Source organism: Calypte anna, chromosome 14, assembly GCF_003957555.1.
Source record: "Calypte anna isolate BGI_N300 chromosome 14, bCalAnn1_v1.p, whole genome shotgun sequence".
Lineage (NCBI taxonomy): Eukaryota > Metazoa > Chordata > Aves > Apodiformes > Trochilidae > Calypte > Calypte anna.
The window spans coordinates 57,770-72,245 of record NC_044260.1 but is presented as its reverse complement, the minus strand read 5'-3'; the positions used below and the strand labels follow the sequence as shown (position 1 = coordinate 72,245).

Below are 14,476 nucleotides of genomic sequence, written 5' to 3'. Positions count from 1 at the left end.
ACAAAAGGACCACACTGCTTAGCTGCCCGCTCGGAGTGATGTGCAGAATCTGAGCAGGAATTTTTACGTGGCTGATCCCCCAATACAGACCCAAGACCTCCCTGCTTAAAAACAAAGCTGCTTGGAGGAGCTCACCAGCTGGATGGTGCCGCTCGGGAGCTGCTCCCATCGGCTTTTCCAGGACAGACTTCAGAGCAGGAAGGAGATGGCACAGTGAGGGGTAATTACTGTGTCCCCCCCTTCCTCTCCCCGAAAAAACCCCAAACCTCATTACCAAATCAGTTCTGTGTGTGAGACCTCTTGTAGCCCAGACGAATATCCCCCCTGGGCTCAGCAAAAGTTATCTCCTAGGATCAGGTGAAATATGCACTTCGGGTCCTCTTTTGATAGTTTCCTATCTGTGGTTTTCAGACAAAGGCCCCTAAATCCACATTTTAGACAAAGACTCGGATTTCTGGTGCCTGTGCTGTCCTCAGCTGGGATCATTGGAGGCGCCGAAAGCAAAGGGAGCAGCTGTCTGGAGCCCTCCCTGCCCTCACCAGTGCTCAGGAGAACTGGAAAGCTCCTCTCCTCCTCTAATCAAGCTGCACACGGACTTCCTGACGGCAAAGTGGCATCCAGAGGCTCAAGACCCCATTAGTTTTATGGGTTTTCTGGTGTTCTCATGGTGTTCCTCTTCTCTGCCTGGTTTACATGGTACTCCACTTCTTTGCCTTTCTGGAGCAAGGTCACATGTGGTTTATACAAAATTATATATATAAAAATTTATATTATATAAATATTATATTATATTATATTATATTATATTATATTATATTTTTTTCAGTAATTCCAAGGTTTCTCCATCACTCCATTCTGCTTCATCCCCAAATACACCATACATTTCTCTGTTTCAGTTCCTTGAGTTACAGGTTTAGGTGCTAAAGGAATAATTATTACTGGGGTATTATAAAAAAAAAAAAAGGTGAGACTTTTGGCCACAGGTGATTATAGTTTCTGCAGCTGACTAAACCAGCGTCCCATAACTGACAGAGGATAATGGATTTAATAAATAGCTCTGATTAAGTCTGCTGTTATTTTTAAATAATTTCAAAAACTGTTACTCTAATCCCTCCGTGGCTGGCAGAAAAGATGCTGCTTAGAAGGTAAAATTAGCTCCTTCCTGTTCAGCCCGGTGTGGAGTTACAGGCATCCTGTGGTTTTCTGGGGCATCCCCTTCCACCCCCTGCCTAATGGACACCAGCAGCTGCCTCTGGCAAGGGGGAAAGGGCTCCCACAGCTCCCACTCTTGGCTCTTCCCCTTCCCAGGGCTCTGGAGCTGATGGGATAATCTGTTGGTGTCACACTTCATGGTGTTATCATCTTTACAAGCTCTCTTTCTGCACAGCAGTTCCCTCCTCCTTAATTCCCAGGGGATTCCCAGCTCTGCCAAGCCCCTTCATCAATAATTATAGGTCTCTTTCAGAGGATACGCATGTGGCTTTTATTTTATTTTTTTTTTTTCAGCACCTAACTTTCTGAGTGAGTAACCCCTGGCTGGAAAAAAAGCACTGAAGAACACCTTGCCTTTAAAACCATCACACAGAGGGACAAGTTTTCTGGTCCACGTAACCTCATGGAAGTATTAGGCATGAGTAGTCTGTTTGCTCATCCAAATAAAAACTCCCAGCAATCCTGAGCTGGGATCAGAGGAACAGAGCTGTCCCACAGTGCAGCAGAGTTGGTATTGATCAAACCCACTTTAAGGAGCCAAATTCCCAGAATTTGGGCGAAGATCAAGCTTCTTGGAAGAAAGGGTTCCCTTCTCCTGGTGCCACCTTATCAGAGAGTGATGATCCTGTCCTGGTGTGTTCCTGTACAGATGGCAGGGATGAGGCACTGGGCTGGGAACCAGTTTGCTCTGACCTTCCATAACTGCTGGCAACACAAGATGTGATTTGGGTCTCCCACCCCCCTGCCTCTCCTCCTTTCTATCAGCTCTAATGATCCCATGGACACAGCAGGAGCCATTTCAGTCAAACTGATGGAAAACCACAGTTCTCCCTTTATTATATTTGTTGTGGATTGCTTTGCCTTGGAAGGAGCTGTGTGAACCACGGCTCCCTGGCTGCAGAGGAGGAGGGGGAGAAAAGCAGAGGAAAGGGGAGAAAAGCAGAGGATGGGGGAGAAAAGCAGGATCACTTTTTTGAAGCTGCTACACTCAATTAGGGGAAGCACCAAACTGCACTTTGAGCCTCGGAAAATCCATCTGCAGAGCTCAGCTTTGCCTCTGGCTCAGCAGTAAGACAGGGATAACAATAAATCCCTTCTCCCACCTTCTGCATGTCCTGATTAGATAGACTGGGGGCTGTCACTTATTCTGTGCCTGGCACAAAGCATCCTGATTCAACCTGTGGCTGCTGCATGAATAGGACTGGAATGAACCTTGTGGTCACCTGGCTGCCTTCCCAGCAGGAACCAGTGCTGCCTGTGGGCTTGGTGCTTCTTCCCCCCAGGATCTTGCACTGGGAGGATGCAGCCCCACTGGAAAAGGAGGAATTTCCAGGCTCCATCCCTGCCACACCTGGGATTTGCCCTGCATCCACCTCTACAGCTGGTTGAGGAACCTATCTGGGTATTTTTTTGGTAACTGATAACTGAAATTAATTTGTTGGTGTTCACTTAATGGACTACATTGGAGCTGATGGTGAAAATACGCTGTCTGGTTGCAGGCATTCGGGGGGTTGGCAGGAATCCCTCACCTTGCTCCTTCTGTGCCTGGTGAGCTTTTCCTTCCACAGAGGGATTGCTCTGACCAGCTGCTGTGGCCATGAAACCCCCCATGCTGGAGCCTGAGCTGTTCCTGCCTTGTCTCACCCCACCATGGAGATGACATGAGCTGACATCTTTCCTGAAGCATGGAATGGGGGTAAACCTATTAAAGAAGTGTGAAAAAAATCAACAGGGAGAAACCAGGGCTTTTCTCTCAGGGCTGGTACTTTCAAATCTGCCGCCAGGCACAGTCCAACTAACCCAAAATGGATTTTTATTTTTTTTTTCCTTCCAGTGGTTGTTCATTTCCCATGGGACAAATATCAACCTGCCCATGGGGTTGAAAGCAGTCCCACTCCTGCTCTGCCTGCTCGTGGGGCTAAGTGTTCTGTGGTGCCACATCTCATACCATCAGTGCCACCTCTCATGCTATCATCTGAAGCCAAGGCTGGGGAAGGGGTTGCTAATCAATTTTCATGTGTTTTTCTCTCCCCATCCTATCCCTCCCTATGCTGGCAGTGCCAGAGCAACTGAACAGGATGAGTCTGATGCTGCCTGGCAGCTGGGGAGGGAATGGAAAGGGCAGAGAAGGGAAAGAGCAGCCCAGGATAACGATAAACTCCTTGCAGCCTTGTTTCACATCCATATCCTGCAGCAGGACCCTGGGCAAGAGAGTTCTCCATGCAGAGGAGCAAATTCTGGGGGCTGGCCTGGGCAGGAGGCTGCCCCCACTTCTCTCAGGGTGTGATTTGAAGCCAATTTAATTAAATTGCTTGGCAAGGTTGTGAGGACTCATCTATTCCAGCTTGACCCAGGCCTGTTTTGATTTAGCCTTGGCTGATTAGGAGTTAATCGAAACAAACTGCTCAGAAAACAAAATTAGAGGGTGCACACTAACTTTTGCACCAGATTAGGCTGAATTAAAAAGCAATTGAAATGTAATTTCCCTGTCTCCAGCAGCCAAGGAAGGAGATAACACAACCAGTGGCAATTTGAAACTTCAAAACACAGCATCTGGCATTAGCACAACTGGCTTTTTGGTGCCCACAAACAACATATTTATCTGAAGGCTTTTTCTCGACACCCCTATCCCCAGCATCTTTCTCACCAAGCTTGGTACAACTCGTTTTATTTGCCTTGGGAGGGAGAATTGGTACGACCCCAGGATTTGAATCCCATCACTTAAAGCCTCCTGGGCATTGCACAGAATATTTCCAGAGGTATTTCCATACTGGAAGAGCTGCAAGAGGAGAGGTGAGAGGGGTGGCCTAGGCAGGAGGGCAACTCAGGAGGGAGAGTAGGTCAGGAGAAGACTCTCCCACCCCCAGATCCTTCTCCAGGTGCATCCAGGTGGCCATGGCACAGGAGCAGCTGGAGGTAACGGGGAGGCTGCCCTGGGGAGAGCCAATGGGAGAGAGGAGCTGAGGGGAATGTGGCTCCATGGGGGCAATAAAAGAGGAAGGCGAAGGTGAGGGGGGTATGAGAGAGATTTGAGGTGAGTGGTTTTCCTCTTCTTTGGGGTGGCTGCTTCCCCTCTTTCCATCCTGGGATGAGTTTGGGGCTGTTGGTTGAGCTTTGCTGGCTGCTTGGGTTTTCTGCTTGGCTGTGGTGAGTGTGGGGGTTTCGGTGCAGCTCTGGGCAGGTGGAAGAAGCTTCCCCAAAAGGTCTTCCCTTTTGGGGGAGTTGTTTTTCTTCTCCAGGAAGGGAGGCTGGAGGAGACCTTGGGGTTTGAGTGTAGGGTTTAAGGCTATGGGTGTCATTGGCTTGTCCTGGTCCTTCTGGGAGCTGGGGGAGCTGTGTTGGGGTAACAAGGAGATGGTGCTGGTGTCCTGCCTTGGGTGCTGGGGAAATAGAGAGGAGACCAAAAAGAAAAACCCAACCAAACCCTTGAACTTAAAAAGAGGGAATAAGGGAAGCTCTTAAGAGGTTGATCTGAGCCACAGGTGTTGGCTGTGAGCCTGGAGGGAAGGTGAAGATGGGGGCTGATCCCACAGAGTCTGTCTGTGCCAGCCTGGCTTGAGGGGGCCTGGGGTGGTGCCTGCTCAGACAGCACAAACACAAAGCCTGACTGAAGGTTTGTCCTTGGCTTTATCTGTGTGTCTGTGGTAACAGAGGCTTAGAAATGTTGTTGCCTCTCCCTGTTTAATGTTTTTCACTGGAGAACTCAGCTGAATGTGGTCACTTCATCCAACTACATCTGGGCTTGTGACTTTCCTGCTGGGGAGGGCTCTGGTAGAGGAGGAGGTGAGAGGGTGGGCTTGGTTGTGGCTATCCTTAAGCATCCTTAAGATGATGCTTCTGGAGGCAGGAGGCCTCATCAGGCTTTGTCTCTGTCTAACCTAAAAACCCTGGGATGAGAACTGAAGGATGCTGGTGTTCCTGTGACCATGAGGAGTGGCACATCCAGCTTCCCCAGGGGACTGCAGAAGCTGTAATTTTTGGAGCCTGGTGTTAAGTGGTGGCTTCTTGTGCTTGCATTTAGCTCAGTGGCTCAGCTGCAATGTCTGAGGATCCTGCTGAGCTCTGCTTAGGGCTGGGGACCTCCAACCTCTTCCTTGCTGGGGGAGAACTCGTGCAGAGGTTGTTGGGAGGAGCATGGGGGGATCCTAGACCCCTCTGTGGATGGAGGTGGTGTGGTTGTGACCTGACACTGCTCTGTCCTGATTTCCCCCCCCCCCCCAAAAAAAAGCACGTGGAAGCTTTCAGCTGGTACCTCTGGGACCTGCCAAGATGCCTGTGGGGTCTGAGCTCAGTGAGAGGATGAAAAAGTTCAAGAACAAGGGCAAGGATGCAGCTGTAAGTACCCTTTGGGACACCCCCGGAAAATGTCCCCCACTGGGGCTTTGCCTGGAGGCAGGAGCTGATGTGAAGGTTTCTAAAGGACAACTGCCTCCAGATGTACCAGCAAGGGGGTGGGATGGTTCTGCCAGCAGTAATGCTGGGTTAACTTTGGAGATCTGGTGTGGATCTGGCTGGGATGGGAGGGATGTGGTGGGACAGTGAGTTTCGGGTGGGTGGCTGAGCTGTGCTGGGGAAGGGAGATGGTCCAGACCCTCCTGCTGACTTCTCAGCATCAGTAATCCCTGGGGAGAGGGTGGGGTATCAGACCTCAGCTTGCTTGAAGCCAGTAGAGGAGATGAGGGTTTGCCTTTCAGGTTCAGCAAATCAACTTTTAAGAACAGCCACTGGTTGCTGGTTCACTTGGCAGCCCTCTGGGGCTTGTCTTGGGGGGGACAATAGTCTTGTCCTTGGGGGACACTTAGGGACACTGCTGTCACTTGGGGACCTTTATGCTGTCCCGTCTCCTGTGTAACTCTCCAAGGAGCTGCCCAAGAGCAGATCAGATGCTGGCTCTGTGCCTTCCTCACCTGGGAACCTCGGGGTGGGGGGTGACAGAGCTGAGTGATGCAGGAATGGGGTGATGTGGATCCAGTGGGGATTTCCCTTCTGCCCCCCAGGCCCTGAGGAGACAGAGGGCAGAGGTGAACATTGAGCTGAGGAAGGCCAAGAAGGATGAGCAGATCCTGAAACGCAGGAGTATTTCTTTCAGCTTGCTGGATGGGAGTCTCTCTCCAGAAGACAAAGGAAATGAGGTGAGTACTGGGTTCAGGGCTGCAGCCCCCTCCTTGCGTGCTGGGTATCAGCTACCAGGGACCACCAACAAGTCCTGTTTAATGGCCAGTGCCATCCCTTCTTGCTGTGCCCGGTGCTGGGGAATGTCTGAGGCTGCCCAGCCCCTTTTCTGTTGTGTTTTGCATGGTGATGATGTCCCAGGTGCCTTCCCTCAATGGCAGGCAGGTAGAACTGGCTGGTGCTCCAGCCTGCTGGGAGCTGGTGAAGCTCCTGTCTGGCTGCTCAGTGAGTGGTAATTACTGAGCTGGCAGGGACTCTTTCCCTGCTTGATTATAAGGATGAGTTGCCTGGAAGGCTTTTGTGGATTCTCTTCCTCTGCATCATCTCAAAACTGCAGTTGCATAAAGAGCAGACATCGCTTGGGTATGGAGTGGTGCCTGGCTGGGGTCTAGACAGCTGACTGACTGCAGAGCTGAAACCACAGGGAGTCCCTCCTGACTCTGAGTCACTCCCTGTCACACAGATTGTTCAGCTGTCCTTGGAGGAGATCATTGGAGCTGTGAATGGGAGCAACACAGAGCTGCAGCTGCAGGCAACCCAGGCTGCCAGGTACCCTGCCTGCCCCAGGCTGGGAGGGAGGTGGCTGAGGGACCTGTGGTGGCTGCAGTCAGCAGAAGGCTCCTCTCTCTCATTGAAGAGCTTCCTGGAGACATGACAAAGAAGGAAGGAGCCTGGGAACACAAACTGCCCCAACAAACCTCTGCTGCTGCCTCTTTTGTGTCCTGTGTGTCTCCCTTGGTTCCATCACTCTCCTGGGCAGGGATTGGTGTGGTTGAACCCAACAGAGGAGTTTGCTGGGGGTTCTAGAGCTCCCCCCATCACTGTGCTGGGGCAGAAGCCGTGCTGGATCCCCCAGGAAACCAAGAGCCAAAGGCTTGGGCTGGAGAGCCCAGCTCTGCAAAGGTCACCACTGAAGAGGGCTGTCCCCAGCTGGGTGGGTGGAGGAAGGCTCAGAGGGTGCCATCATCACCTGGTTGGCAGCAGGGATGTTTCTGAATGCCCAGGAGAGGCTGCAGATGGGGCAGCCTGTGTGCTAAGGGGAACCAGTGCTGTGGCTTTGAGGACATCTCCTCATGGTGAGCTGCTCTTGCTTCAGCATCTTAGGTGTCTTCTGCAGAAGCTTTCTCCCATTCCCTGTGGCTGTTCCTCTGCTAGAGGGGTTGCTGACATGGGGATGCTGAGTAAGCAGCTCACAGATGTGCTGTGTCCCTCCCAAGCTTTTATGTGGCCCCAGAGTTATGGTCTGTGCTGGCACCACCCAGGGCTTCTCATGGCAGGCTCTCTGGTGTCCTCTCTTGCAGAAGGATGCTGTCCAGGCAGAAGGACCCCCCTATCAACCAGGTCATTGAGCTGGGGATCATCCCCAGGCTGGTTGAATTCCTGAGCCGTGGTGACAGTGCTCCTCTGCAGTTTGAAGCAGCCTGGGCACTCACTAACATTGCCTCTGGCACCTCTGACCACACCAAGGCAGTGGTGGAGGGTGGTGCTATCCCAGCCTTCATCTCCCTCCTGTCCTCCCCTCACATGCACATCAGTGAGCAGGCTGTGTGGGCACTGGGCAACATTGCAGGTAAGCAAAGGTCTGGGGACATGGCCAAACCAGTGCTGGGCAGCTAAAAATACTTATGTTCCTCCAGATAGCTCTGTCTTCCTGCAGCTTTTTTTCCCAGGCTGCTTCCCCTGTTGAAACCCTTCAGTCCCCTTTGGGACCCTGGGTTGGCTCTGCAAGAGGATTTTGACCAAAGCCAAGTGCAAGACTCCATCCTGCTGGGATGGTTTGACCACCCTCACAGTGTTGCCCTCCCATGAGGGAGAACAAGGAATGGGTTCTGTCTGGTTAACCAGCCCCAAAACAGCCCTGAAGGCTGCCTGGTAAATGCTCCCCAGGACAGAACTTCATAGTGGGTGGGTGGTGAGTGAGCCCAGACACCCAGCCCTGGGCTGTGGCTGCAGCTCTGAGTGCTCTTTGGTGTCTTTTGACTTGGAGAAATGCAACAAACCACCCATTTTCATCCCTACAGGTGATGGTCCTCTGTACAGAGATGCTCTTATCAATTGCAATGTGATCCCTCCCTTGCTGGCTCTGGTGTCACCTGTAACCCCAGTAAATAACCTTCATTTTCTTGACTTCCCAGCTCTTAATCACTTGGGTGATGGGAGAGTGGTGGCTCATCTTCTGCCTGGCACACACCAAGCTGGTCCTTAAAACCTGAACTGGTTTTAAGCTATAGATGAAGCTGGGGATGCCAAGCAGAGTCTTCAGGTCAATGTGGTGTCTTCCAGTCTTGACTTCCCTTCCAGCTTTGACTTTCTCAGAGTGGGGAACACAATGAAACTGGGGCAGGGCAGGTTTGCAGCTGGAAGGACTCGGCTTATCCTCCAGGCTTCCTCCTGCTGCTTTTTTTTTTTTTTTTTGGTAGCTCTAAACTGCTGAATGTGTGGCTTCTTTCTGCCCTTCAGAAACAGTAGCTACCCCACTGCCTTCCTGGGCTCTGGGGGGCAAGAACCTTCTCAGATGCAGGGGGTGGATTGAGCAGCTCTGAGGGGCTGTGCCAGCAGTGCTGATGCTTCCAGGTGTCCCAGCCTGGGTGTGACAGGAGGTGTATGCTTGTGTTTCATCCCCCTTCTTCAAACAAGCCTCAGCCTTTAAGGCTGCTACTGGAAAACATCTCCAAGCTGTAGGGACCAGAAGCAAGGGGCTACCTCGTGCTCCTTTGCTGCTTACACCTCCCTTGTATTTCAGGTTGGGTTCCTGAGGAACATCACATGGACACTGTCAAACCTCTGCAGGAACAAGAACCCCCACCCTCCTCTGGATGCGGTGAAGAAGATGCTGCCAGTCCTCATCTGCCTCCTGGAACATGAGGACAAGGAAATAATTTCTGACTCCTGCTGGGCTATTTCCTACCTGACTGATGGCTCCAATGATCGCATCCAAATTGTGGTGGATACAGGGATTCTCCCAAGGCTGGTGGAACTCATGGCCTGCCCAGACCTGATTGTTCTGGTAGGAAACTATCATCAATCTCAGCCTCTGGTCCTTTAATGTAGGGATATTCAAGAAGAGGGAAGGCAGGGCATGTGTCCTTACTGGGTATGGCCAGTGTGGTTTGCTGCCTCCTCAACCTGCAGCGTTGGTTGCTGGTTTGTCAAACCATTGCTGTGTCCCAGTTTGCTGTGGATGGTAGGCTGGATGGAGGCTCAGGGCAAAGTAGGAGGACCACAGGTCTCTAAATACAACAGTAACCATCCATGCTGCTTTCCTTACTTGAAGGATTGAAGCATTTAGTGAGGGATCTTGTTAGACTCCCTGCCATGTGTCTCTCGAGGTAAAGATTCTCCTCCACTCCTTTAATCTCTGTCCAGACTCCAGCTCTCCGTGCCATTGGGAATGTGGTCACAGGGACTGATGAGCAGACCCAGGCAGCAATAGATACAGGTGTCCTGGCTGTCCTGCCCCGTCTCCTGAGACATGCAAAGCCTACCATCCAGAAGGAAGCTGCCTGGACACTCAGTAACATTGCAGCAGGGCCTTCCCGACAGATCCAGCAGCTCATCACCTGTGGCTTGTTGCCCCCACTGGTGGAGGTGCTCAGCAAGGTAAGGATGGGTGCTGTGCTGCTCATAGCTGCTGCAGAAATGATGCTGAGGTCCATGAGGTCCATGATGCCTCCCTTGTGAAGCACTCAGGGTGCACCCAAGAGCCAGCTGAGGAGGTTCTTTCAAAGCTGTTGGGACAACCTGGGCACTCAGATTTGTGCCTTGTTAGCATGGCTTGGTGTCCACCCAGCTCTCCAGGTGGTGGGGAAGGTGGGACAGCCCAAACTGGACAGGGGGGAGGTGGCTTTTGTCACCTCACCACTGGTGGAGGTACTCAGCAAGGGAAGGATGGGTGCAGTGTTGCTTGTAGCTGCTGCAGAAATGTTGCTGAGGTCCATGAGGTCCATGATACCTCCCTTGTGAAGCACTCAGGGTGTGCCCTGGGGAGGTTCTTTCAAAGCTGTTGAGATCCCTGGAATAACCTGGGTACCCAGACTTGTGCCTTGTCAGCCTGGCTTGGTGTCCAACCAGCTCTCCAGGTGGTGGGGAAGGTGGGACAGCCCAAAGTGAATAGAAGGGAAGTGGCTTTTGTCACCTCACACTGATCTCAGAGGGATGCTAAAGCTTCGCTCTGCCCTTCCAGGGGGATTTCAAAGCTCAGAAGGAGGCAGTGTGGGCAGTGGCCAACTTCACCACAGGAGGAACTGTGGAGCAAGTGGTGGAGCTTGTCCAGTCTGGGGTCCTCAAACCTTTCCTCAACTTGCTTTTGGCCAAAGACAGCAAAACCATCCTGGTCATCCTGGATACCCTTTCAAATCTCTTCCTGGTAAGATCTCCTCTGATTTCTTGCATCCTTTGCCCAAAAGAGCAGCAAAACATTGAGCCCCTGGAACAGCTCCTGCAGCTCCTACTGATCCTGCAGGAGGAAGAGCTCGTGTTGTCTGACTTGTTCTTGAACACCCGTGGATTGTCCAGAGGGTTTGACAAAATTAAGTTCTCAAAGCCTTTTTTTTCACCTCCTGTGATTTTTTTTTTTTTTTTTTTTTTTTTTTTTTTTTTTTTTTTTTTTAGCCTTCCTCTGGGAAGGAAGAGCTTGGAGTTAATCCCCAAGCTGGGCAGAGGTGCAGGTCTGGCAGAAATGTGACTTCATGAAGTATTCCACTGAAATCAGGGGGTCCTGGGGGCATTTCAGCTCAGCTCCCTCCCAGCTCTCCCTTGAAAACCAATTTCTTGCAGCAACTTTGAACCAGTGGAATGGCTTTTGCAAATGAAATAGTGGGTGGCAGGTTACCCCTGCAGCTTCTCAATGTGCCTGGCTAAGGGCTGACTGGCTGATCTGGTTGGCAACCAAGCCACTGGCCAGTAATCCCAGTGGGGACTGGGATGTTTCCCATGCATAATTGTCATCTCTGGGGTCAGGTAGGGACAGGAAGGCAGGGACTGTGGTCCTTTGACTTGTAGATCTTGGAGCAAAGACCATCTCAGCCCTGTTAACTGATGGAAGGTTGTGTTTTCCTGCTTGGTTATCTGATGGTACAGGCTGCTGAGAAGCTGGGGCAGACAGAAAGGTTGTGTCTGCTGGTGGAAGAGCTTGATGGGCTGGAGAAAATCGAAGCCTTGCAAACCCATGACAACAACATGGTCTACAGAGCTGCACTGAATCTCATAGAGAAATACTTTTCTGGTGAGGTATGTGAGCTCTTGCTGTTTCTCCTCTGAAAATGTGAAGCTGGTACCCAGTGCAGTGAGGCACAGGCTTTCAGGATGCTGAAATGGGTTTCTGGAGGAGCCCTGTGTGTGTCTGTTGTAGTTGTTGCAGCTTGTTCCAGCTGCTATCAAAGGTCTGTAAAAGCTGATCTGTCAACTGATGCCTTCACCACAGCTGGGGATGCTGTGATAGCATCTTGCTCCTGGAATTCAAACTGGCATCAGCTGGAGTTACTGATAAGAATACCAAATGTGGAGAAGTTTCCTCCTTTGGAGGTGAGCTGGCTTCTCCCTGAGGATGGAAGCCTCCTCCTCCTCAGCTGTTAACCACACTCAGGTTGCACTGGGATTAACTGACCCTTCTTATGCTGATGAACTTGTGGAAAAAGAGACAAGGACACCAGCCAGAAGTTGCCAGAGCCCCATGGCTGTCACAGAGGCTTGGTCTTGGCTTCAGTCTCCCAGATGGGGAAGCATCAGGGAAGGGGTTTAGCAGTTTTGCAGAGCTGAGGCTCAGCCTGGATGTGAAGTGCAGGGAGCACAGGGCTGGGTTAGTCCTCTGCCCAGAACCCAATCTGCAGGATGTCCCTGCAAGAAGGTGTGGAGAAAAAGCTCTCCTGGCACCTTCCTGAGGGGCTGGATGCTGGGGGAGCATCTCTGCAAAGAAGTCCTGGCTTGTGCTGTTCCAAGCAGGTTATTTAATTTGAATTTGGCCCCTCTGGCCACTGCCTTCTGTCTCTGGGCTTGGCTACTTTTTGTGTGCAAGCTGCAGGGACACTGCAGCTCCTCTGTGCCATGAAGATGAGGACTTGGTGTGGCCTTCAGTGGTCCTGTTAGAGTGAAGCTGATCTTTTTTTTTTTTTTTTTTCTGCTGTAACAAGCTGTTTGGTTTTATTTTTAAACAAAAGTAAAATTGCTGCTGTAAGATTCTGCTAGGCAAAATTTGGGGTGAAAAGCTGAGGTTTATTAAAGTACAGAACTTTGGAGTATTGACTGTCAACTTCCTCCTAGGAAAATGAAGAGCTCCAGCCTGGGACTGGGGAAGATGGACTGTATAACTTCTCAGTGAAGAAGCAGAACTTTGACTTCTGAAGATATGAAGCACTACTGAGGTCTTAGCTGGTGGGTGAAGGTGTTTGGGTAGGGCTCAGACATCCAAAGCAAGATGCTGAGTCCTTTTAGGTCTTGAAACTTCAATAAATTGAACTTCTGGCTTTGTATGTCTTGCTTTTTTTTTTTCCCCCCCCCCTCCCCCAAGTTGCTGTTGCAGTTACTCTCCCATAGTGCCTGAAGGACCTGCAGAAATGTATTTGAGCTCCTGGGCCTCTTTTCTGGCACAAATTCCAGCCAGAAACTTTCTGCTCTCTGCATTAAGCTGCTGGAGATCAGGGTGTTCCTGCCCCATCCATCTGGGTCTCTTTGCTTGTTTTTAAACTTCTAGGCTTGGCTTTGGAGTAGTTGAAGCAGCTCTGAAAAGCTGTCCAAGAGGTGTTCCACCATTCTGCAGGTGAAAACACCTCCTTGGGGGAGGAGAGGCTTCTGGTAGAGAAGGCAACTCACCAGGGGGAGAGGGGATCACTGCCATCCCTGTGTGCTGCTTCCCCTGGAAATATTGGGGTCTGGGCATGATAACTGCTGCTCCTCTGGCAGCAAGGCTGATGGAGGCAGCTTTTGCCATGGGCTTTAATTCCTTTCCCACTGCAGCTTCCCAGATGTTATCCCCTAGCCTGGAGCCCATCCATCTGGCTCTGCCTGGAGCTGCCCCTCAGTACTGAGGAGCTGGTATTTCAGGTTCCCAGCTCACTGCCCCTTCCTGAGAGGAGCTTTTCCCTCTTTCCCAGCCTTCCAGCTTTGGTCCCTGGCTGCAGAAGGTGAGGACAGAGTTGATGTGGCTCTTGCAGCAAGTTCTGGTGTCCTGGGGCAGGTTCTGAGCTGCTGGACACTGCTCCATCCTTGGAGTGCTGATAGGTGGGGAAGGTTCTGCTGAGACCCTTCAGTCCCAGGAGGTTTTTTTCAGCTACCTTAAGGGCTCTGATCTATGCAAGATGAGGGGGGCAGATTCCTACCTGCTCTGGGGCTGGGGGAGAAGTCTTAAAAAAACAAAAAAAACCCACAAAACAACCAAAAAACCAACCTCTGGGTGGGTTTAGGGTTTCTGGGTGGGTTTAGGGCTTTGCTTCTTGAGCTGCAGTGAGAGGTGATGTGCCATGTACCTTAATCTGAGGGGAAAAGCTTCTCTCCAGGAAGCAGAACCTCTCCTTCCACCCTGGATCTGTTGATCAGAGGATTTAGGTATTTCTCCTCCAGGCCATCAAAGAAAAAAGGGAGTTGTGAGTTACAGTTTGGTTGTGCCCTGGGTGCCAGGGCTGGGTGTCACTTATTTAATGTCCAAATGCTGCAGGGGGTGTATTGCAAAGTGCTTCTTATTTTTATTTTTTTTTTTTTTTTTAAGTCTAAAGCTGTGCACTTGAAACTGTGCTAAAGCAATGCCTGAAACATGGAGCAAGTGCCTCTGGAAGTCCTTGGTGGCCGTGGGTGACAGGAAGGGCTCTGGGGGGGCTGTGTGAAGGTTCCCAGTGCTGATGGGGCTGGCACAGCACCTGGAAAGGGTTGGATTTCAGCAGGGTGAACGAATCTGAGGCTGATGCTGCTTCAGTGTAAATGGAGATGAGGACAGGAGCTGGGCTCCACACAGCTCCCTCCACTCTAGTCCAGGGCCCAGCAAAGTCCAAGGTGGCTTTTCCCAGGGCAGTGCTGTCCCTTAGTGCCACTGCTGATGCTCTGCTTCCTTAAAGCAAAGCAGAATGAGGGAGGGTAAAGCTATTGGACTTTCCCCCTGCATTTG

General features: G+C 51.2%; 1 protein-coding gene across 1 annotated transcript; it reads left to right on the top strand.

The window, feature by feature from the left end:
• Nucleotides 1–5,481: 5,481 nt before the first annotated feature.
• KPNA7 (karyopherin subunit alpha 7) lies at nt 5,482–12,723 on the top strand. The gene is made up of 10 exons (XM_008498901.1): nt 5,482–5,547; nt 6,210–6,344; nt 6,848–6,933; nt 7,686–7,954; nt 8,406–8,488; nt 9,128–9,391; nt 9,751–9,984; nt 10,568–10,750; nt 11,464–11,613; nt 12,643–12,723. Exons 1-10 carry the CDS (start codon nt 5,482–5,484, stop codon nt 12,721–12,723), a joined length of 1,551 nt encoding a protein of 516 aa, XP_008497123.1.
• The last annotated feature ends 1,753 nt before the right edge of the window (nt 12,724–14,476 follow it).

What these genes read in the sequence shown, in the direction of transcription:
- KPNA7 (XM_008498901.1), top strand. Translation starts at nt 5,482, where the DNA reads ATGCCTGTGGGGTCTGAGCTCAGTGAGAGGATGAAAAAGTTCAAGAAC. An exon ending in CAGGCAACCCAGGCTGCCAG is followed by an intron (nt 6,934 to 7,685) that starts GTACCCTGCCTG and finishes CCTCTCTTGCAG; the next exon opens with AAGGATGCTGTCCAGGCAGA. An exon ending in TGGTGTCACCTGTAACCCCA is followed by an intron (nt 8,489 to 9,127) that starts GTAAATAACCTT and finishes CTTGTATTTCAG; the next exon opens with GTTGGGTTCCTGAGGAACAT.